Source organism: Pleurodeles waltl, chromosome 8 (assembly GCF_031143425.1).
Source record: "Pleurodeles waltl isolate 20211129_DDA chromosome 8, aPleWal1.hap1.20221129, whole genome shotgun sequence".
Classification (NCBI taxonomy): Eukaryota; Metazoa; Chordata; class Amphibia; order Caudata; family Salamandridae; genus Pleurodeles; species Pleurodeles waltl.
The window spans coordinates 529,354,501-529,376,120 of record NC_090447.1 but is presented as its reverse complement, the minus strand read 5'-3'; the positions used below and the strand labels follow the sequence as shown (position 1 = coordinate 529,376,120).

At 47.2% G+C, this 21,620-nt stretch overlaps 1 protein-coding gene across 3 annotated transcripts in view; it reads left to right on the top strand.

Moving 5' to 3' along the window:
* The window catches only part of ERCC5 (ERCC excision repair 5, endonuclease), a 163,153-nt gene extending 142,488 nt beyond the window's left edge, over positions 1–20,665 (top strand). For all 3 annotated transcript variants that reach the window (XM_069204561.1, XM_069204559.1, XM_069204560.1), the window contains one exon: positions 19,948–20,665. In XM_069204561.1, the coding sequence (XP_069060662.1) occupies positions 19,948–20,535 (588 nt within the window). In that variant the 3' untranslated portion in view covers positions 20,536–20,665. The remainder of the gene's footprint in view (positions 1–19,947) is intronic.
* Positions 20,666–21,620: the final 955 nt, after the last annotated feature.

The following is a 21,620-nucleotide window of genomic DNA, read 5'->3' as shown; positions in this document are numbered from 1 at the left end:
TTACTCCTAGAGTGGAGAAAAAGTATAAGCCACCTCCCTCTGATCCTGCCTTTATTACACAACAATTGCCTCCCGACTCTGTAGTCGTAAGCGCGGCCAGGAAAAGAGCTAACTCACAGTCATCAGGGGATGCACCCCCACCAGACAAGGAGAGCAGAAAGTTTGATGCTGCGGGCAAAAGGGTGGCATCGCAGGTGTAAGGAAATGCCTCCTTGGCATGGTTACCCCCTGACTTTTTGCCTTTGCTGATGCTATGTTTTGAATTGAAAGTGTGCTGAGGCCTGCTAACCAGGCCCCAGCACCAGTGTTCTTTCCCTAACCTGTACTTTTGATTCCACAATTGGCACACCCTGGCATCCAGATAAGTCCCTTGTAACTGGTACCTCTGGTACCAAGGGCCCTGATGCCAGGGAAGGTCTCTAAGGGCTGCAGCATGTATTATGCCACCCTAGAGACCCCTCACTCAGCACAGACACACTGCTTACCAGTTTGTGTATGCTAGTGAGAACAAAATGAGTAAGTCGACATGGCACTCCCCTCAGGGTGCCATGCCAGCCTCTCACTGCCTATGCAGTATAGGTAAGACACCCCTCTAGCAGGCCTTACAGCCCTAAGGCAGGGTGCACTATACCATAGGTGAGGGTACCAGTGCATGAGCACTGTGCCCCTACAGTGTCTAAGCAAAACCTTAGACATTGTAAGTGCAGGGTAGCCATAAGAGTATATGGTCTGGGAGTCTGTTTTACACGAACTCCACAGCACCATAATGGCTACACTGAAAACTGGGAAGTTTGGTATCAAACTTCTCAGCACAATAAATGCACACTGATGCCAGTGTACATTTTATTGTAAAATACACCACAGAGGGCACCTTAGAGGTGCCCCCTGAAACTTAACCGACTATCTGTGTAGGCTGACTGGTTCCAGCAGCCTGCCACACTAGAGACATGTTGCTGGCCCCATGGGGAGAGTGCCTTTGTCACTCTGAGGCCAGTAACAAAGCCTGCACTGGGTGGAGATGCTAACACCTCCCCCAGGCAGGAGCTGTAACACCTGGCGGTGAGCCTCAAAGGCTCCCCCCTTTGTCACAGCACCGCAGGACACTCCAGCTAGTGGAGTTGCCCGCCCCCTCCGGCCCCGGCCCCCACTTTTGGCGGCAAGGCCGGAGAAAATAATGAGAATAACAAGGAGGAGTCACTGGCCAGTCAGGACAGCCCCTAAGGTGTCCTGAGCTGAGGTGACTCTAACTTTTAGAAATCCTCCATCTTGCAGATGGAGGATTCCCCCAATAGGATTAGGGATGTGACCCCCTCCCCTTGGGAGGAGGCACAAAGAGGGTGTACCCACCCTCAGGGCTAGTAGCCATTGGCTACTAACCCCCCAGACCTAAACACGCCCTTAAATTTAGTATTTAAGGGCTCTCCCTGAACCTAGAAATTAGATTCCTGCAACTACAAGAAGAAGGACTGCCGAGCTGAAAGACCCCTGCAGAGGAAGACCAGAAGACACCAACTGCCTTGGCCCCAGACTTACCGGCCTGTCTCCTGCTTTCCAAAGAACCCTGCTCCAGCGACGCTTTCCAAGGGACCAGCGACCTCTGAATCCTCTGAGGACTGCCCTGCTTCGAAAAAGACAAGAAACTCCCGAGGACAGCGGCACTGCTCCAAAAGAACTGCAACTTTGTTACAAGGAGCAGATTTAAAGACCCCTGCAACTCCCCGCAAGAAGCGTGAGACTTGCAAGACTGCACCCGGCGACCCCGACTCGACTGGTGGAGAACAACCAACTCAGGGAGGACCCTCCGGCGACTCTACGACTGTGAGTAACCAAAGTTGTCCCCCCTGAGCCCCCACAGCGACGCCTGCAGAGGGAATCCCCAGGCTCCCCCTGACCGCGACTGTCTGAACTCCATTTCCCGACGGCTGGAAAAGACCCTGCACCCGCAGCCCCCAGCCCCTAAAGAAACGGAACTTCTGTGCAGGAGTGACCACCAGGAGGCCCTCTCCCTTGCCCAGGTGGTGGCTACCCCGAGGAGCCCCCCCCTTGCCTGCCTGCATCGCTGAAGAGACACCTTGGTCTCCCATTGAAAACTGAAGGAAACCCGACGCGTGTTTGCACACTGCACCCGGCCGCCCCCGCGCTGCTGAGGGTGTACTTTCTGTGCTACTTTGTGTCCCCCCCCCCGGTGCCCTACAAAACCCCCCTGGTCTGCCCTCCGAAGACGCGGGTACTTACCTGCTGGCAGACTGGAACCGGGGCACCCCCTTCTCTCCATTATAGCCTATGTGTTTTGGGCACCTCTTTGACCTTTGCACCTGACCGGCCCTGAGCTGCTGGTGTGACAACTTTGGGGTTGCTCTGAACCCCCAACGGTGGGCTACCTTGGACCAAAAACTGAAACCTGTAAGTGCCTTACTTACCTGTTGAAACTAACAATAACTTACCTCCCCCAGGAACTGTGAAAATTGCACTAAGTGTCCACTTTTAAAACAGCTTATTGTGTTTTATGTAAAAAGTATACATGCTAAAGTAATGATTCAAAGTTCCTAGAGTACTTACCTGCAATACCTTTCAAATGAGCTATTACATGTAAAATTTGAACCTGTGGTTCTTAAAATAAACTAAGAAAAGATATTTTTCTATAACAAAACCTATTGGCTGGATTTGTCTCTGAGTGTGTGTACCTCATTTATTGTCTATGTGTATGTACAACAAATGCTTAACACTACTCCTTGGATAAGCCTACTGCTCGACCACACTACCACAAAATAGAGCATTAGTATTATCTCTTTTTACCACTATTTTACCTCTAAGGGGAACCCTTGGACTCTGTGCATGCTATTCCTTACTTTGAAATAGCACATACAGAGCCAACTTCCTACATTGGTGGATCAGCGGTGGGGTACAAGACTTTGCATTTGCTGGACTACTCAGCCAATACCTGATCACACGACAAATTCCAAAATTGTCATTAGAAATTGATTTTTGCAATTTGAAAAGTTTTCTAAATTCTTTAAAGTCCTGCTAGGGCCTTGTGTTAGTCCCTGTTAGCATTTCTTTTAGAGTTTAAAAGTTTGTAAAAGTTTGAATTAGATTCTAGAACTAGTTTTAGATTCTTAAAAGCATTCCAACTTTTAGAAGAATAATGTCTAGTACAGAGATGAATGTGGTGGAACTCGACACCACACCTTACCTCCATCTCCAGATGAAAGAGCTAAGGTCACTCTGTAACATAAGAAAAATAACAATGGGCTCCAGACCTACCAAAGTACAGCTCCAGGAGCTGTTGGCAGAGTATGATAGAGCCAACCCCTCTGTGGATAACACAGAGGAGGATGATAGTGAACTGGAGGAAGAATCCCCTCCACCAGTCCTATCTAGGGAGAACAGGGCTTCTCAAGCCCTGACTCCAAAAATAATAGTCAGAGATGCTGGCTCCCTCACAGGAGGGTCCAGCCTCTCTGAAATCACTGAGGATAACTCCAGTGAAGAGGACATCCAGTTAGCCAGGATGGCCAAAAGATTGGCTTTGGAAAAACAGATCCTAGCCATAGAAAGGGAAAGACAAGAGATGGGCCTAGGACCCATCAATGGTGGCAGCAACATAACTAGGGTCAGAGATTCTCCTGACATGTTGAAAATCCCCAAAGGGATTGTAACTAAATATGAAGATGGTGATGACATCACCAAATGGTTCACAGCTTTTGAGAGGGCTTGTGAAACCAGAAAAGTGAACAAATCTCACTGGGGTGCTCTCCTTTGGGAAATGTTCACAGGAAAGTGTAGGGATAGACTCCTCACACTCTCTAAAAAAGATGCAGAATCTTATGACCTCATGAAGGGTACCCTGATTGAGGGCTTTGGATTCTCCACTGAGGAGTATAGGATTAGATTCAGGGGGGCTCAAAAATCCTCGAGCCAGACCTGGGTTGACTTTGTAGACTACTCAGTAAAAACACTAGATGGTTGGATTCAAGGCAATGGTGTAAATGATTATGATGGGCTGTACAATTTATTTGTGAAAGAACACCTATTAAGTAATTGTTTCAATGATAAACTGCATCAGCATCTGGTGGACCTAGGACCAATTTATCCCCAAGAATTGGGAAAGAAGGCGGACCATTGGGTCAAGACTAGGGTGTCCAAAACTTCCACAGGGGGTGACCAAAAGAAGGGGGTCACAAAACCTCCCCAGGGGAAAGGTGGTGAGACAGCCAAAAACAAAGATAGTAAAGAGTCTTCTACAGGCCCCCAAAAACCTGCACAGGAGGGTGGGCCCAGAGCCTCTTCACAAAACAATTCTGGGTACAAGGGTAAAAACTTTGATCCCAAAAAGGCCTGGTGTCGTAACTGTAGTCAGTCTGGACACCAAACTGGAGACAAGGCCTGTCCCAAGAAAGATACCACTTCTAACTCCCATCCAGCTAAAACTGGAATGGCCAGTCTCCAAGTGGGATCAACAGTGTGCCCAGAGCAAATCAGGTGTCACACTGAAGCTACATTAGTCTCTGAGGGTGGGGTGGATTTAGCCACACTGGCTGCCTGGCCCCCTAACATGCAAAAATACAGGCAGCAGCTCTTAATTAATGGGACAAGTGTAGAGGGCCTGAGGGATACAGGTACCAGTGTCACCATGGTGACAGAGAAACTGGTTTCCCCTGGCCAATACCTGGCTGGACAAACTTATCCAGTCACCAACGCTGACAATCAGACTAAAGTACATCCCATGGCTATGGTAACTTTAGAGTGGGGAGGGGTCAAAGGCCTGAAACAGGTGGTGGTCTCCTCAAATATCCCAGTAGACTGTTTGCTTGGAAATGACCTGGAGTCCTCAGCATGGGCTGAGGTAGAACTGAAAACCCATGCAGCCATGCTGGGTATCCCTGAACTGGTGTGTGTCAAGACTAGGGCACAGTGCAAGGCACAGGGTGAAAAAGTAGAGCTGGAGTCTGGAAAAATGGCCCAGCCTACCCAGAGAAAAGGAAAGTCAGCTGGGAAACCAGCTGCAACACAACACCAAAAAGAGAACCTCTCTTCTCAGGAAGAAGTTCTGCCCTCTGAGGGAACTGAGCCTATGGAGCTGGAACCTTATCAGGTTGAGCTCTTGGGCCCAGGGGGACCCTCAAGGGAAGAGTTGTGTAAGGGACAAGAAACCTGTCCCTCTCTTGAAGGCCTTAGGCAGCAAGCTGCTGAAGAGTCCAAAGGCAAGAAAAATGGAACACATAGTGTCTATTGGGAAGATGGACTCCTGTACACTGAGGCAAGAGATCCCAAACCTGGTGCCACTAGGAGAGTGGTAGTGCCTCAGGGTTTCAGAGAGTTTATTCTGACCTTAGCCCATGATATTCCCCTTGCTGGGCATTTGGGACAAACCAAGACGTGGGAGAGGTTAGTCAACCACTTCTACTGGCCCAATATGTCCCAGAAGGTTAAGGAGTTTTGCCTCTCCTGCCCCACCTGTCAATCCAGTGGTAAGACAGGTGGGCATCCAAAGGCCCCCCTCATTCCACTTCCAGTGGTGGGGGTCCCCTTTGAAAGAGTGGGTGTGGACATAGTTGGTCCACTAGAACCTCCCACAGCCTCAGGAAATATGTACATCCTAGTAGTAGTGGATCATGCTACTAGATATCCTGAAGCTATTCCCCTTAGGTCGACTACTGCCCCTGCAGTAGCCAAGGCCCTCATTGGTATCTTTACCAGGGTGGGTTTCCCTAAGGAGGTGGTGTCTGACAGAGGTACCAACTTCATGTCAGCATACCTAAAACACATGTGGAATGAGTGTGGAGTGACTTACAAATTCACTACACCATATCATCCACAAACTAATGGCCTTGTTGAGAGATTCAACAAGACATTAAAGGGCATGATCATGGGGCTCCCAGAAAAACTCAAAAGGAGATGGGATGTCCTCCTGCCATGTCTGTTTTTCGCTTACAGAGAGGTGCCTCAGAAGGGAGTAGGATTCTCACCCTTTGAACTTCTGTTTGGCCACCCTGTAAGGGGACCACTTGCTCTTGTAAAAGAAGGCTGGGAGAGACCTCTTCATGAGCCTAAACAAGACATAGTGGACTATGTACTTGGCCTTCGCTCAAGGATGGCAGAGTACATGGAAAAGGCAAGTAAAAACCTTGAGGCCAGCCAACAACTCCAGAAGGTGTGGTATGACCAAAAGGCTGCACTGGTTGAATTTCAACCAGGGCAGAAAGTCTGGGTTCTGGAGCCTGTGGCTCCCAGGGCACTCCAGGACAAGTGGAGTGGCCCTTACCCAGTACTAGAAAGGAAGAGTCAGGTCACCTACCTGGTGGACCTGGGCACAAGCAGGAGCCCCAAGAGGGTGATCCATGTGAACCGCCTTAAGCTCTTCCATGACAGGGCTGATGTAAATCTGTTGATGGTGACAGATGAGGACCAGGAAGCTGAGAGTGAACCTCTCCCTGATCTCCTCTCATCAGACCCTAAAGATGGCTCTGTAGATGGAGTGTTCTACTCAGACACCCTCTCTAGCCAACAGCAGTCTGACTGTAGGAAGGTCCTGCAGCAGTTTGCTGAACTCTTTTCCCTAACCCCTGGTCAGACCCACCTGTGTACCCATGATGTGGACACAGGAGACAGCATGCCTGTCAAAAACAAAATATTTAGACAGTCTGACCAAGTTAAGGAAAGCATCAAGGTGGAAGTCCACAAGATGCTGGAATTGGGAGTAATTGAGTACTCTGACAGCCCCTGGGCTAGCCCAGTGGTCTTAGTCCCCAAACCTCACACCAAAGAAGGAAAGAGAGAGATGAGGTTTTGTGTGGACTACAGAGGTCTCAACTCTGTCACCAAGACAGATGCCCATCCCATTCCTAGAGCTGATGAGCTAATAGACAAATTAGGGGCTGCCAAATTCTTAAGTACCTTTGACTTAACTGCAGGGTACTGGCAAATCAAAATGGCCCCTGGAGCCAAAGAAAAGACAGCATTCTCCACCCCTGATGGGCATTATCAGTTCACTGTTATGCCCTTTGGTTTAAAGAATGCCCCTGCCACCTTCCAAAGGTTGGTGAATCAAGTCCTTGCTGGGCTGGAACCCTTTAGTGCAGCTTATCTTGATGAAATTGCTGTCTTCAGCTCCACCTGGCAGGATCACCTGGTCCACCTGAAGAAGGTTTTGAAGGCTCTGCAATCTGCAGGCCTCTCTATCAAGGCATCCAAATGCCAGCTAGGGCAGGGAACTGTGGTTTACTTGGGACACCTTGTAGGTGGAGGCCAAGTTCAGCCACTCCAGCCTAAGATCCAGACTATTCTGGACTGGGCAGCTCCAAAAACCCAGACTCAAGTCAGGGCATTCCTTGGCTTGACTGGGTACTATAGGAGGTTTGTGAAGGGATATGGATCCATTGTGACAGCCCTCACAGAACTCACCTCCGAGAAAATGCCCAAGAAAGTAAACTGGACTGTAGAATGCCAACAGGCCTTTGACACCCTGAAACAAGCTATGTGCACAGCACCAGTTCTAAAAGCTCCAGATTACTCCAAGCAATTCATTGTGCAAACAGATGCCTCTGAACATGGGATAGGGGCAGTTTTGTCCCAAACAAATGATGATGGCCTTGACCAGCCTGTTGCTTTCATTAGCAGGAGGTTACTCCCCAGGGAGCAGCGTTGGAGTGCCATTGAGAGGGAGGCCTTTGCTGTGGTTTGGTCCCTGAAGAAGCTGAGACCATACCTCTTTGGTACTCACTTCCTAGTTCAGACTGACCACAGACCTCTCAGATGGCTGATGCAAATGAAAGGTGAAAATCCAAAACTGTTGAGGTGGTCCATCTCCCTACAGGGAATGGACTTTGTAGTGGAACACAGACCTGGGACTGCCCATGCCAATGCAGATGGCCTTTCCAGGTTCTTCCACTTAGACAATGAAGACTCTCTTGGGAAAGGTTAGTCTCATCCTCTTTCGTTTGGGGGGGGGGGGGTTGTGTAAGGAAATGCCTCCTTGGCATGGTTACCCCCTGACTTTTTGCCTTTGCTGATGCTATGTTTTGAATTGAAAGTGTGCTGAGGCCTGCTAACCAGGCCCCAGCACCAGTGTTCTTTCCCTAACCTGTACTTTTGATTCCACAATTGGCACACCCTGGCATCCAGATAAGTCCCTTGTAACTGGTACCTCTGGTACCAAGGGCCCTGATGCCAGGGAAGGTCTCTAAGGGCTGCAGCATGTATTATGCCACCCTAGAGACCCCTCACTCAGCACAGACACACTGCTTACCAGCTTGTGTGTGCTAGTGAGAACAAAATGAGTAAGTCGACATGGCACTCCCCTCAGGGTGCCATGCCAGCCTCTCACTGCCTATGCAGTATAGGTAAGACACCCCTCTAGCAGGCCTTACAGCCCTAAGGCAGGGTGCACTATACCATAGGTGAGGGTACCAGTGCATGAGCACTGTGCCCCTACAGTGTCTAAGCAAAACCTTAGACATTGTAAGTGCAGGGTAGCCATAAGAGTATATGGTCTGGGAGTCTGTTTTACACGAACTCCACAGCACCATAATGGCTACACTGAAAACTGGGAAGTTTGGTATCAAACTTCTCAGCACAATAAATGCACACTGATGCCAGTGTACATTTTATTGTAAAATACACCACAGAGGGCACCTTAGAGGTGCCCCCTGAAACTTAACCGACTATCTGTGTAGGCTGACTGGTTCCAGCAGCCTGCCACACTAGAGACATGTTGCTGGCCCCATGGGGAGAGTGCCTTTGTCACTCTGAGGCCAGTAACAAAGCCTGCACTGGGTGGAGATGCTAACACCTCCCCCAGGCAGGAGCTGTAACACCTGGCGGTGAGCCTCAAAGGCTCACCCCTTTGTCACAGCACCGCAGGACACTCCAGCTAGTGGAGTTGCCCGCCCCCTCCGGCCCCGGCCCCCACTTTTGGCGGCAAGGCCGGAGAAAATAATGAGAATAACAAGGAGGAGTCACTGGCCAGTCAGGACAGCCCCTAAGGTGTCCTGAGCTGAGGTGACTCTAACTTTTAGAAATCCTCCATCTTGCAGATGGAGGATTCCCCCAATAGGATTAGGGATGTGACCCCCTCCCCTTGGGAGGAGGCACAAAGAGGGTGTACCTACCCTCAGGGCTAGTAGCCATTGGCTACTAACCCCCCAGACCTAAACACGCCCTTAAATTTAGTATTTAAGGGCTCTCCCTGAACCTAGAAATTAGATTCCTGCAACTACAAGAAGAAGGACTGCCGAGCTGAAAGACCCCTGCAGAGGAAGACCAGAAGACACCAACTGCCTTGGCCCCAGACTTACCGGCCTGTCTCCTGCTTTCCAAAGAACCCTGCTCCAGCGACGCTTTCCAAGGGACCAGCGACCTCTGAATCCTCTGAGGACTGCCCTGCTTCGAAAAAGACAAGAAACTCCCGAGGACAGCGGCACTGCTCCAAAAGAACTGCAACTTTGTTACAAGGAGCAGATTTAAAGACCCCTGCAACTCCCCGCAAGAAGCGTGAGACTTGCAAGACTGCACCCGGCGACCCCGACTCGACTGGTGGAGAACAACCTACTCAGGGAGGACCCTCCGGCGACTCTACGACTGTGAGTAACCAAAGTTGTCCCCCCTGAGCCCCCACAGCGACGCCTGCAGAGGGAATCCCCAGGCTCCCCCTGACCGCGACTGTCTGAACTCCATTTCCCGACGGCTGGAAAAGACCCTGCACCCGCAGCCCCCAGCCCCTAAAGAAACTGAACTTCTGTGCAGGAGTGACCCCCAGGAGGCCCTCTCCCTTGCCCAGGTGGTGGCTACCCCGAGGAGCCCCCCCCTTGCCTGCCTGCATCGCTGAAGAGACCCCTTGGTCTCCCATTGAAAACTGAAGGAAACCCAACGCGTGTTTGCACACTGCACCCGGCCGCCCCCGCGCTGCTGAGGGTGTACTTTCTGTGCTACTTTGTGTCCCCCCCGGTGCCCTACAAAACCCCCCTGGTCTGCCCTCCGAAGACGCGGGTACTTACCTGCTGGCAGACTGGAACCGGGGCACCCCCTTCTCTCCATTATAGCCTATGTGTTTTGGGCACCTCTTTGACCTTTGCACCTGACCGGCCCTGAGCTGCTGGTGTGACAACTTTGGGGTTGCTCTGAACCCCCAACAGTGGGCTACCTTGGACCAAAAACTGAAACCTGTAAGTGCCTTACTTACCTGTTGAAACTAACAATAACTTACCTCCCCCAGGAACTGTGAAAATTGCACTAAGTGTCCACTTTTAAAACAGCTTATTGTGTTTTATGTAAAAAGTATACATGCTAAAGTAATGATTCAAAGTTCCTAGAGTACTTACCTGCAATACCTGCTGTGCACTGTTCCTGCCATCTAGTGTTGGGCTCGGAGTGTTACAAGTTGTTTTTCTTCGAAGAAGTCTTTTCGAGTCACAGGACCGAGTGACTCCTCCCTTTCGGCTCCATTGCGCATGGGCATATACTCCATCTTAGATTGTTTTCTTTCTGCCATCGGGTTCAAACGTGTTCCTCTTCGCTCCGTGATTCGAATCGGGAAAAGAATAAAAATCCTCGAAAAGCGTCTGTATTGTTTGCGATCGGGAAACATCTTCCATCGACACCGACGAGACAACCGTTTCGGTGGCCCTTCGGGGCTTCTGCGCCCAGCCGGCCCGACCATAGTCATCGTCGAAGCCTAATGGACTGGACCCCTTTCCGTTTCTGTCCGAAGTGCCACTCTAAGTATCCAAATATAGACCAGCATCGGGTCTGTAAGCTGGGTCTGTCACTGGAGCACAGAGAAGATACTTGCGAGGCCTGCAAGTCCTTTCGATCTAAAAAGACCTTGAGGGATCGGAGGGCGAGGCGAATGCAGATGGCGTCGAAACCCAACCCCACAGTCAACCAAAGAAACATAAGGCCTCGGGGACGCCACTGCCTGAAGGCCATGGCTCGACCAAGAAAAAACAAAGCGGTGACCAAGCAACACCTTCAGCACCGAAAAAGGGCAAGATCGTGCCGAAGTCTTCTGACTCGAGCCGAAAACCCGGTGTCGAAAAATCTCTACATCGTCTTGTCAAATCGACTAAGCCTCGAAAGAGCCTCTCGGAGCCGAGGCCATCCATCACCATGGGCATTTCGGTGCCAAGGAAACCGGCTTCGGAGCCGAAAAATACCTCTTACACAGAGGAACATGGGCTCTCTAAACAGCTAAAGGAGAGGCACAGATTTGAAGAGGAGCTTCAAATTGAAGAAATAGACCAAACGCAGGCACGGATACAGATCCATAAGGATACTGGAAAAATCCAAACTGCCCCTCCTCTCAAATTCAAGAGAAAGCTGGCTTTCCAACCACAATCAGAGACTGAGACTGATCAGCCAAGAGCTAAAGTGGCTAGAGAAAAATCACCAACTGGCCATTTTTCGCCAGAACTTTCTCCACCGCATTCGCCACAAAGGACAGGGTCACCAATTGGTGCGCCCACTGCACAGTCACCCACACATACTGTGCCAACGCAAGATGACGTAGACCCATGGGACCTCTACGATCCCCCTGTCTCGGACAATAGCCCTAAGTGCTACCACTCAAAACCGTCTCCACCAGAGGATAGCACCTCGTACACCCAAGTCTTGGCCAGGGCTGCTGCATTCAATACATTTAGTATGCATTCTGAGCCATTGGAGGATGACTTCCTCTTTAATACCCTGGCCTCCACGCATGCCTCATACCAGAGCCTGCCTATGCTACCAGACATGCTCACCAAGTTTTTCAAGAGCCAGTAAAAGGAAGAGCCATCACACCGTGGGTGGAGAAAAAGTACTAACTAACCGTCGGACCCAGTGTTCATCACACAACCGCTCCCACCGGACTCTGTAGTGGTTGGTGCCGCAAGGAAAAGAGCCAACTCACAATCATCGGGAGATGCACCACCCCCGGATAAAGAGAGTCGCAAATTTGACGCTGCGGGAAAGAGAGTGGCGTCACAGGCTGCCAACCAGTGGCATATCGCAAATTCACAAGCCCTCCTCGCACATTATGACCGGGCTCACTGGGATGAGATGAATGATGTCATCCAGCATCTCCCCCAAGGAATTTCAAAAACAAGCTCAACAGGTGGTAGAGGAAGGGCAAGCTATATCCAGCAATCAAATTCGTTCAGCATTGGACTCCGCTGATACTGCCGCAAGAACTGTGAACACGGCAGTCACAATTAGACTGCACGCTTGGCTAAAGTCCTCAGGGTTCAAACCTGAGATACAGCAGGCAGTACTGAAGATGCCATTTAACCAGCAACAACTGTTTGGGCCACAAGTTAACACAGCCATCGGAAAGATGAAGAAAGACACTGGCACGGCCAAAGCCATGGGCGCGCTCTACTCCTCTCAATATAGAGGAACATTCAGGAAATCACAATTCAGGGGAGGGTTCAGACAGCAGCCTTCAGAGGCATCCACCTCTCTAGCAAAACCCACCTACCAATCCCAATATCAGAGGGGGGGGGTTCGCGGCTCCTTCACAGGACAATTCCCAAGATCAAGGGGAAAGTTTCAGCCCACCAAGCAGGCCACTAGTAACAAACAGTGACTTGACTGTCACCCTTCCCCAACACACATCACCAGTGGGGGGAAGACTAACATTTTACCACAAACATTGGTCAGACATAACCACGGACACATGGGTCCTATCAATTATCCAACATGGCTACTGTATAGAATTCACACATTTCCCTCCAGATATTCCCCCAAGAGCGCACAAACTGTCGGTGCAACATCTAGACATGTTACAAATAGAGGTGCAAGCACTATTAACAAAACAAGCCATAGAACTAGTACCTCACCAACAAAAAGGAACAGGTTTATTCCCTGTATTTCCTTATTCCCAAAAAGGACAAAACACTAAGACCAATTTTAGACCTCCGAACTATAAACCTGTTCATCAAATCAGAACACTTCCACATGGTCACACTACAAGATGTAGTCCCCTTACAAAAACATGGAGAATACATGTCAACGCTGGATCTAAAAGATGCGTATTTCCATATACCCATCCATCCATCTCACAGAAAATACCTCAGGTTTGTCATACAGGGCAAACATTACCAATTCAAGGTATTGCCCTTCGGGATAACAGCACCCAGAGTATTTACACAATGCCTCGCTGTAGTAGCAGCTTATTTAAGGAGACATCACATGCACGTATTCCCATATCTAGACGACTGGCTAATAAAAGCCAACACTCAACATCAGTGTCAAAATTACACACAGTACATCATAGATACCCTACACAAACTAGGGTTCTCCATAAATCACCAACAATCTCACTTACAACCATCCCAACTACAACAATGCTTGGGAGCAACACTCAAAGAGCTATTACCACTCCAAGCCCACAAAGAGTTCAATCATTCTAAACCATGACATCAAACATACAGCCAAATCAGCACTACACAGTCAGATTTGTCATGAAACTCCTAGGCATGATGGCATCATGCATCGCAATTGTTCCAAACGTGCGGCTACACATGCGGCCCTTACAGCGGTGCCTTGCAAAACAATGGACGCAGGCACAGGGTCAACTACAAGATCTAGTGTTGATAGACCGCCAAACACACTATTCACTTCAATGGTGGAACCCTATAAATTTAAACAAAGGGCAGCCATTTCAAGACCCTGTGCCTTACGCTATTATCACAACAGATGCGTCAGTGATTGGGTGGGGAGCACACCTCAACAATCACAATATACAAGGGCAATGGGACAGTCAACAAAGACAACTACACATAAATCACTTGGCACTGCTAGCGGTCTTCCTAGCACTAAAAGCTTTTCAACCTCTTCTAGTTCACAAACACATTCTTGTCAAAACAGACAATATAACAACAATGTACTACCTAAACAAACCATACTGGTAACCCTATATCCAAACAGGGCATAGCCAGATGGATAGTCAAATGCATACAAACTTGTTACCTAAAAGATAAAAGAGATCTACCCATTACACCAAAGGCACACTCCACTAGGAAGAGAGGAGCAACAGTGGCCTTGCTAGATAACATACCAATGACAGAGATTTGTAAGGCAGCCACTTGGTCTACACCACATATGTTTACTAAACACTACTGTGTAGATGTGTTAGCAACACAACAAGACACAGTAGGACAGGCTGTACTAAGAACATTATTTCAAACAGCTTCAACTCCTACAGGCTGACCACCGCTTTTGGGAGGATTACTGCTTTGTAGTCTATGCACAGCATGTGTATCTGCAGCTACACATGCCATAGAGCGGAAACTGTCACTTACCCAGTGTACATCTGTTCATGGCATGTTCCGCTGCAGATTCACATGCGCCCTCCCACCTCCCCGGGAGCCTGTAGCCGTTTAAGTTGTAATAAAAAATGGTATATATGTAAATAAACATTACTTTAGCACAAACTATGTGCATACATATCTATTCCATTGCATGGACATCTTTACTGTTCTCATTCTACCACTCCGACCTCACCCTGTGCGGGAAAACAATCTAAGATGGAGTCGATGCCCATGCGCAATGGAGCCAAAAGGGAGTAGTCACTCGGTCCGTGACTCGAAAAGACTTCTTCGAAGAAAAACAACTTGTAAAACTCCGAGCCCAACACTAGATGGCAAGAACAGTGCACAGCATGTGAATCTGCAGCAGAACATGCCACGAACAGATGTACACTGGGTAAGTGACATTTTCCATATATATATATATATATATATATATATATATATATATATATATATATATATATATATATATTCCATTTACATGGACATCTCTTTTCTTTATTCTCTATCACTCCTACCTTACCCTCTGCGCGAAAATAATCTAACATGGAGTCGATGCCCATGCGCAATGGAGCAGAAGAGGAGGAGTCACTTGATCCCGTGACTCGAAAACACTTCTTTGAACAAAAACAACTTGTAACACTCTGAGCCCAACACTAGATGGCAGACTATGCATAGCATGTGAATCTGCAGCGGAACATGCCACAAACAGATGTACACTGGATAAGTGACATTTTCCTTATATATTTAGGCACCAGAAACAATACGATCAGGTAAGTATGTTTTGTAATAGGAATTATCACAGTTTTGAAAAGTCGACACAGTGCAGTTTTCTGAAGCTGCAATGTTACCCTCTGGGGGGGAAAACATACTCTGCAAACAGGTACTCCACAGCAACTTACGGGACCAATCTTCGAGATTTAAAGTGAGTATAGGGCAGGGTCCTAGGCCACACCAACAGGTCACCTCAGGTGGCCCTGGGGCCACCGGGTTCAGTTCAAAGTTGGGTGCTGTATTGAAGTCAATGGGGATTGGTCCGGTGAGAAAGATGCTGCAGGTAGGTAATAAGCAACCAGTCCAGGTGAACTAAAAAGGAGGTTCAGTTCTTGTGATGCTCAGGGATGTGTAGACACCTTTGGTCCTCTTCTCCTTGGTCCAGGACAGCCGTGTGCAGAGGTGTCTTGGTGTGTCGGGTTTCCATCAAGGAGGCGGTTACAGTAGATGGGGTCTGCAGAAGAGGCTGCAGGTGTGGACTGGGGGTCCAATCCAACCATACCAACAAGTGCGCTCATGTCTCATGAGGCTCTGGAACGTAGGAACACCTTTGGTCCTCTTCTTCTTGGTGTGGGGCAGTCTGGTGCAGAGCTATGGTGGACCGCCGGTTTTCAGTCACCGGAGACGATTGCGGTAGAGAGGTGCCTGCAGAATGAGGCTGCAAGCATCGTCAGGATAGCCAAAGTCTGTGAACCGAAGGTGGGCGTCGTCTCTGGAGGGCCTGGGAACTACGCTGACATCGTTGGTTCACATCAGCTCAGGCTAGGAGGCATGGGTGCAGTGGTGTTGTTCGCGGTCTGGTTTTGGCGGTCTGCGGTCCTCTCAGTTCTTCTTGGGGTGCCTGCAAGATGCAGGTAAGCAGCTCCGCTGTTCCACAGGAGTTCCTGGTTCTTGGGTAAAGGCTGGCAGTCCTCCCAGGTTTTTGGAGTCACAAACAGCTGCAGGATGAGGCGTCTTTGGCACGATTGTCGAAGTCAGCAGGCAGGCTGGCAGGGTTGGTGCCGAGGCACCCACTGGTCTTCAGTTCTCGTTTTTGCGTCTCTTCAGTGTCCTTCTTCTTGCAGGTCGACAGGATCTGATTTTCTGGTGCCAGGCACTCCCATAAATATTTAATTTAGGGGCGTGTAGGGTAGTAGCCAATGGGCTACTTACCCCTGATGTCATTACGCCACCTATATGACCACTTCCTGTGGGAAATAGGCATAACCCTGCCCAGAGTTCTTAAAACTGCCAACACCAACATGGCAGATTTCTGAATGTTGTGTCCACATCAGTCAGCTCACATTACGGGTGAGACTGACCTGAAAGTGGTCCTGTCTTTCTAACTAATATTTTTCCCACCTGTCCAGGTGCCATTTGGGCCCTGGGTCAGGGGGGTAGGCATCTCCTCACTTCTGAAAGAAGCCAGATCTGCATAACAAAGGTGGTGAGCACTTTAAAGCCCCTCTGGCTTGGAATGCAGAGCGCATTTCATCCTGTTGGTAGGGGTGTGTAACACCCCTCCTATAGCAGGCTTTGTTCCTGCACACCCAAGAGCAGAGGCTGTCAGTCTTCGGGTCAGAAGCCCATCTGTTGGTGGGAGGCTGGCTAAAATCAGTCAGTCAGTCAGCACACCAGTAGTTGGTAGGTTTTTCAGGGGCAGGGGGGGGGTCCTCTAAGGTACCCTCTGGGTGCATGTATTAATAAATCCATCACTGGGATTAGTGAGGGTTTAATAATACAAGATGTTTGATACCAAACATCCCTAGTTTCAGTGAAGCCATCCCGTAGCTGGGGAACTTATATTGACCAGTGTCCAGGACATGTACTTAAAATGGCTTCTGTGAACACTTACTATGTCTAATAATCGACATAGACATAGCAGGTGCCAATCTGGTCCTACAGATATGACCACACATGTAATATAATGCACTGTGCCTTAGGGCTGGAAGGCCTGCTGTAGGGGTGACTTACATATTTTGCATGCAATGTTAGTGGGCATGGCACACAGGCTGTCTGCCATGTTGTGTTTTCACTTTTAGCTGCACCAAGATAGTCTGCAACGGCAGTCTACAGGAGCTAGGTGAGTGGTTACTGAGGGTGGCACAATACATGCTGCAGCCCTTGGGGACCCTCTTTGGTACCCATGCCCTAGGTACCTGGGGTACCATTTACTAGGGAGTTACAGGGGTGCCAAAGGTATTGCCAATTGGAGAACAGTTGTACAGTTTTAGGGGAAGAGAACTGGCACTGGGGGCCTGGTTAGCAGGAATCCAGTGCACTTTCTATCAAAATTGCATTGAATACCAGTTACAAAGTGGGGCCGATCATGTAAAAAAGGGGCACTTTCCTACAAGTGCACCTCCATTACCATGCAGAGGACATTTCCTTCCCAACAGATTCCATAAAGACTACTGCTCTATCTGTGGCAATTGATAATTTTCACACACTAAATACTACTTTAAATCCTTATAGACTTTCACACCACTATTACCCGCAATAAATGTAATTGACCTTTTTCACCCCCAAGTTCACAAAAACCTTGCAAAATACTTTGACAAGTATTAAAAGAAAATACAATATTTGCCAAAACTGAAATAGAAGCCATCTAATCATTGTGTGACAACACAGCATCATTACTAAGCAGATGGACAAAACAGCCAATATTGTAACATAGAAAACTACATATCAGAAGCAATTTGATAACTTAGAGTTTAAATGTAATTAGCAATTATCATACAAACCAGTGAAAGACACACAAGAACATACTCAGTGGCGGAGATTTGTGTGAGAAATAGAAAAAATACTTTCAATGGTGAGATTCACAGACAAGCATCTGGCACTGTCATGGGTGTGAAATTTGCCCCTAAATATTCTAATTTGTTTATGGAATATCTTTATCACAACTGGGGTTAGGAATTACCTCACCTCTGATAATTTGCCCCTTATAATTTTCTGGGGCAGGTATATTGACAATATCTTCATGATACAGTAAAGAGATAAATCCAAATTGTTGAAATATATCTATGTTTCAAACAACAATCATTACAGAATCAGGCTAGCTAGTCCCATTGGACAGGATAACATGGCATATTTAGGTGCTGAGTTCTGTATCAAACATGGCTTCTTGGGTCACGAAGCCAAAGAAAGGCATGTCACCAGTGGACATAAACATAAAAAAATCCAAAAGGAGAATTTTTGCTGAGGATATGACCAGTAAAGTGATTTCAGGGACCTGTAGTTCACAGAGAACATGCGGTCAATGTGCTTTCCATGGGTGCTTAACCATCTGCCAGGTGGTTGTGATGGCCAGTGCCTTCTCTTTGATGTGAAGTGGCTGAAGCTATTTGCCTGTGCCTTTTAGCGGTTTCCCTACATTCCCAGGGTCCTGCGAAAAGAAATCCATCACAGGCACAAGTAGGTCTTACATTCCAACTTGAAGTGTCTGAATTGCATAGCCTGGTTCCTATTTATCTAAATTTTGACTATCTGCTTATTCCTCAAAATTGCAGCACAATTCTGGGTCAGACTTGTGACATTTCTACGACCGAAACCTACAGTGCCAATTAGAATCATGTCATCATATTATGTGAGGGTAAAGGGCTAAATCCCATGTCAGTGGAGCTACATGAAATTCTACCTTAACCCATCATCTGTCCCAAGAATGGCCAAAGTAAGCTTCAATGAGAGCACAACTGATATTGAAGTGCCTCTCATTGAAGACAGCACCCCTTCTTGCTCTAACATTGGCAGTGATAGTGCTAAATCTCCAGGCCTTCATGATAAACGAGCTTCAACTTCATTTTACTAATGACAAGATTACTCTTTGAATCAATCTTGGGTTTTTGCCCATCAGACTTTCATTTAAATAAGCCAATTATTCTTCAGTCCTTTTTCCTAATTCCTTCAACATTAGCGAGAAATCACTACATTTACTAGATATTTGGATGTGCATTAAGTTTTAGATGGACAGAACCAAAGACTAGAGGGCTTCTGAACAACTCTTTGTCATCCTTGGGTGTCCAGACAAGGGCTGCCATCATTCCAGACAGAGCATCACCCAGAGGCTCTCATCATCATTATTTCTTGCCACAAGAAAGCCAGTTGCTTCCTTTGTGGGCTAGGTGAAGGGGCACTCTACTAAAACATGTCTGTAACAGCGGCACTCTGTGTAGGAGTGCCTCTGTGAGAAATCTGGTGTGAAGCTACATATTGAAGCAGGCACACATTCTTTAAGCACTACTGCCTAGACCTGAATGTAGAAGCGGATTCTTCAGTTGGCTAAGCAGTGATGCACAGTCTCTTTAAATAAATGTGAGCCTGCTTCCCGCTTCTTGCAAAGGTGGCTACTGCTTTCCACTGTTGACATGTGTATCTGTGAAAGTTCCAGTGCTGGGGAAAAAAAGTTATTTATCTGTAACTTTAGTTCTCCAGCATTGGTATCTTTCATAATTTCACATATAATCATCTCTCCTTCCCCCCCACACCCCTCGGTGATTATCCCTACATAGTTGTACTATAGTTTCTGAGCAATGGTGGCGTTTAAGGGTAATAGAGGGCTCACCACATCTGTCTCAGCGGCTGAAGTTTGGTTTGGTTCAGTTGAGTTGGATGTAGTACTGAACACTCTTGCTTATCCTGCAGTGCAGCTGTCTAAACACTGGTTACTGCTATTTTAAAAGTGACTGGGATTACCATCCCGGCGACTACGAATGATTCATGTATTTGAAGCTGTTATAGAAACCAGAACATGAGAACTGGAGTGACAGGCAAGTAACTAGTTCCTTGTGTTGCTCGATTTATATATCTGATTTTGCCTTGTTCTTTCCTAATCTACTGTTTCTTTCTGATGATTGTTACTTTATCTAGACTGTTCTGTCAGCTTTACTAATGTGTTACGTTTTAGACCCAGCTTCGCATCGACTCCTTCTTCAGAATGGAACAGCGAGAGAAGCAAGCAATCAAGAGTCAGAGACTGCGTAGGGCTGTCACATGCATGCGGAGAAAAGAAAAGGAAGAAGAAAGTTTGGAAATAGAGGAGCCAGCTGTTACTGTGAAGGAAACTTTTAAATCACCTGGCAAGAAAAGGGGGAAGAGAGCCGTGCAGGATGTAACAACTGTACCAAAATCTGAAACTGTAAAGAGGAAGAAAGCTACCAATTCCCAATTAGAAAATGTCGCGAAACAAGATGGGGGATTTCTTGATGTTGGATGCATTCCAAAACCTGAAAATGGAGCATCTAGTGGGGATTCAGAAGGTGAATATGCAAATGTGAGCAAAGTTAAACAAACTCTTGAGGTTCATAAGATCAGTAACATGTCCAAGAAAAGCAAACCAACAGACACATTCAAGAATGGCAGAGGGAGAAAAAACAGCAGCTCTAGTAGTGGGGAGGAAGAGGAAGTGAAAACTGTGATGGTAACGGCCCGTTCTGTTTTTGAAAGTAAAGTGGTTAAAACAAAAAGTGTAAGAGGAAGAAAAAAGAAACAATGAAAAAAAAGAAACGTAAGCCTTCTGTTGACTTTCTGTGACTGACTCTTTTTTTGGCCTTTTTGGTGATTGTGTTTTCACTTTGCATGCTCTAATTCTGCTTTTTGATTAAACGTCTATGACAACATCTGTATGCAACATATCCTTTACTAACCAATATCTTTAAGATTTCTCTGTACAAGTAGAGTATGTGTTCTTATTATGCAAAAAGCTGTCACTGTATGAAATTGTAAGCCAGTAGTGTAAAGACAGTGAGGGGCATTCATCTGTTTGAATGCCTGTTATTTTAATATTAATAAAATTTTGATACACATGTTTGAATAAAATATTCAGGTGATTATGCTATATGTTTATTTTTAGATGTTGTTTTACTGTTAAGTTACTCTAAGTTAATTAATTTAATACATAATATATTTTTTGTTGCCATCCACTCTTTTAATCAGAGATTTAAGATAGTCCACACTATAAGGAATTCCAGCAGCTGAAATTATTTAGGTTTTAAAAAAGGAAATATTGTAAGCAAAGTAAATTACGTGGTGTACATACATTAACAAATGTGATAAACCGCAGCTTTTCTGGGTAAATATGTTGTTCCTCCAGTTTTGTGGGTTTTTAGGTACACTAATAAATACAAAAGTTTTAATAGATAATATTTTTAACGGGTGAATAAGATGCAAGGAGCTTCAAAAGATAATCTACAAAAGGAGGGGACCAGGAGCACTAATAGCTCCAGCATGCGTGCTCCTAAATAGACTAAATATTACAACAAGGGTATACGTTCCTTTTATAGAAAAGATGAACAATAAAAGAATAGGTACCGTTCAGGTCAAAAATACCAGGAAGGGTCTGGTCCTGTCGTGTTGGCTTTCATTGTACCAATGAGATTGCTGGATTTGGGCGGCATCACCACCGGATTGCAGGGAACTGAGTCCAATTCCACACCATGTGACAACTGTCGGCCTAACCCTTCCAGCGTGCTAGCAGCACCTCACCAGTATCAAGGAGTAGAGGTGATTTGTGGCAGCCGTGCGCATGACATTCAGATTTTTCAGGGAAATCGTGGTGGATCAGATCTTATCCTTTTCTCT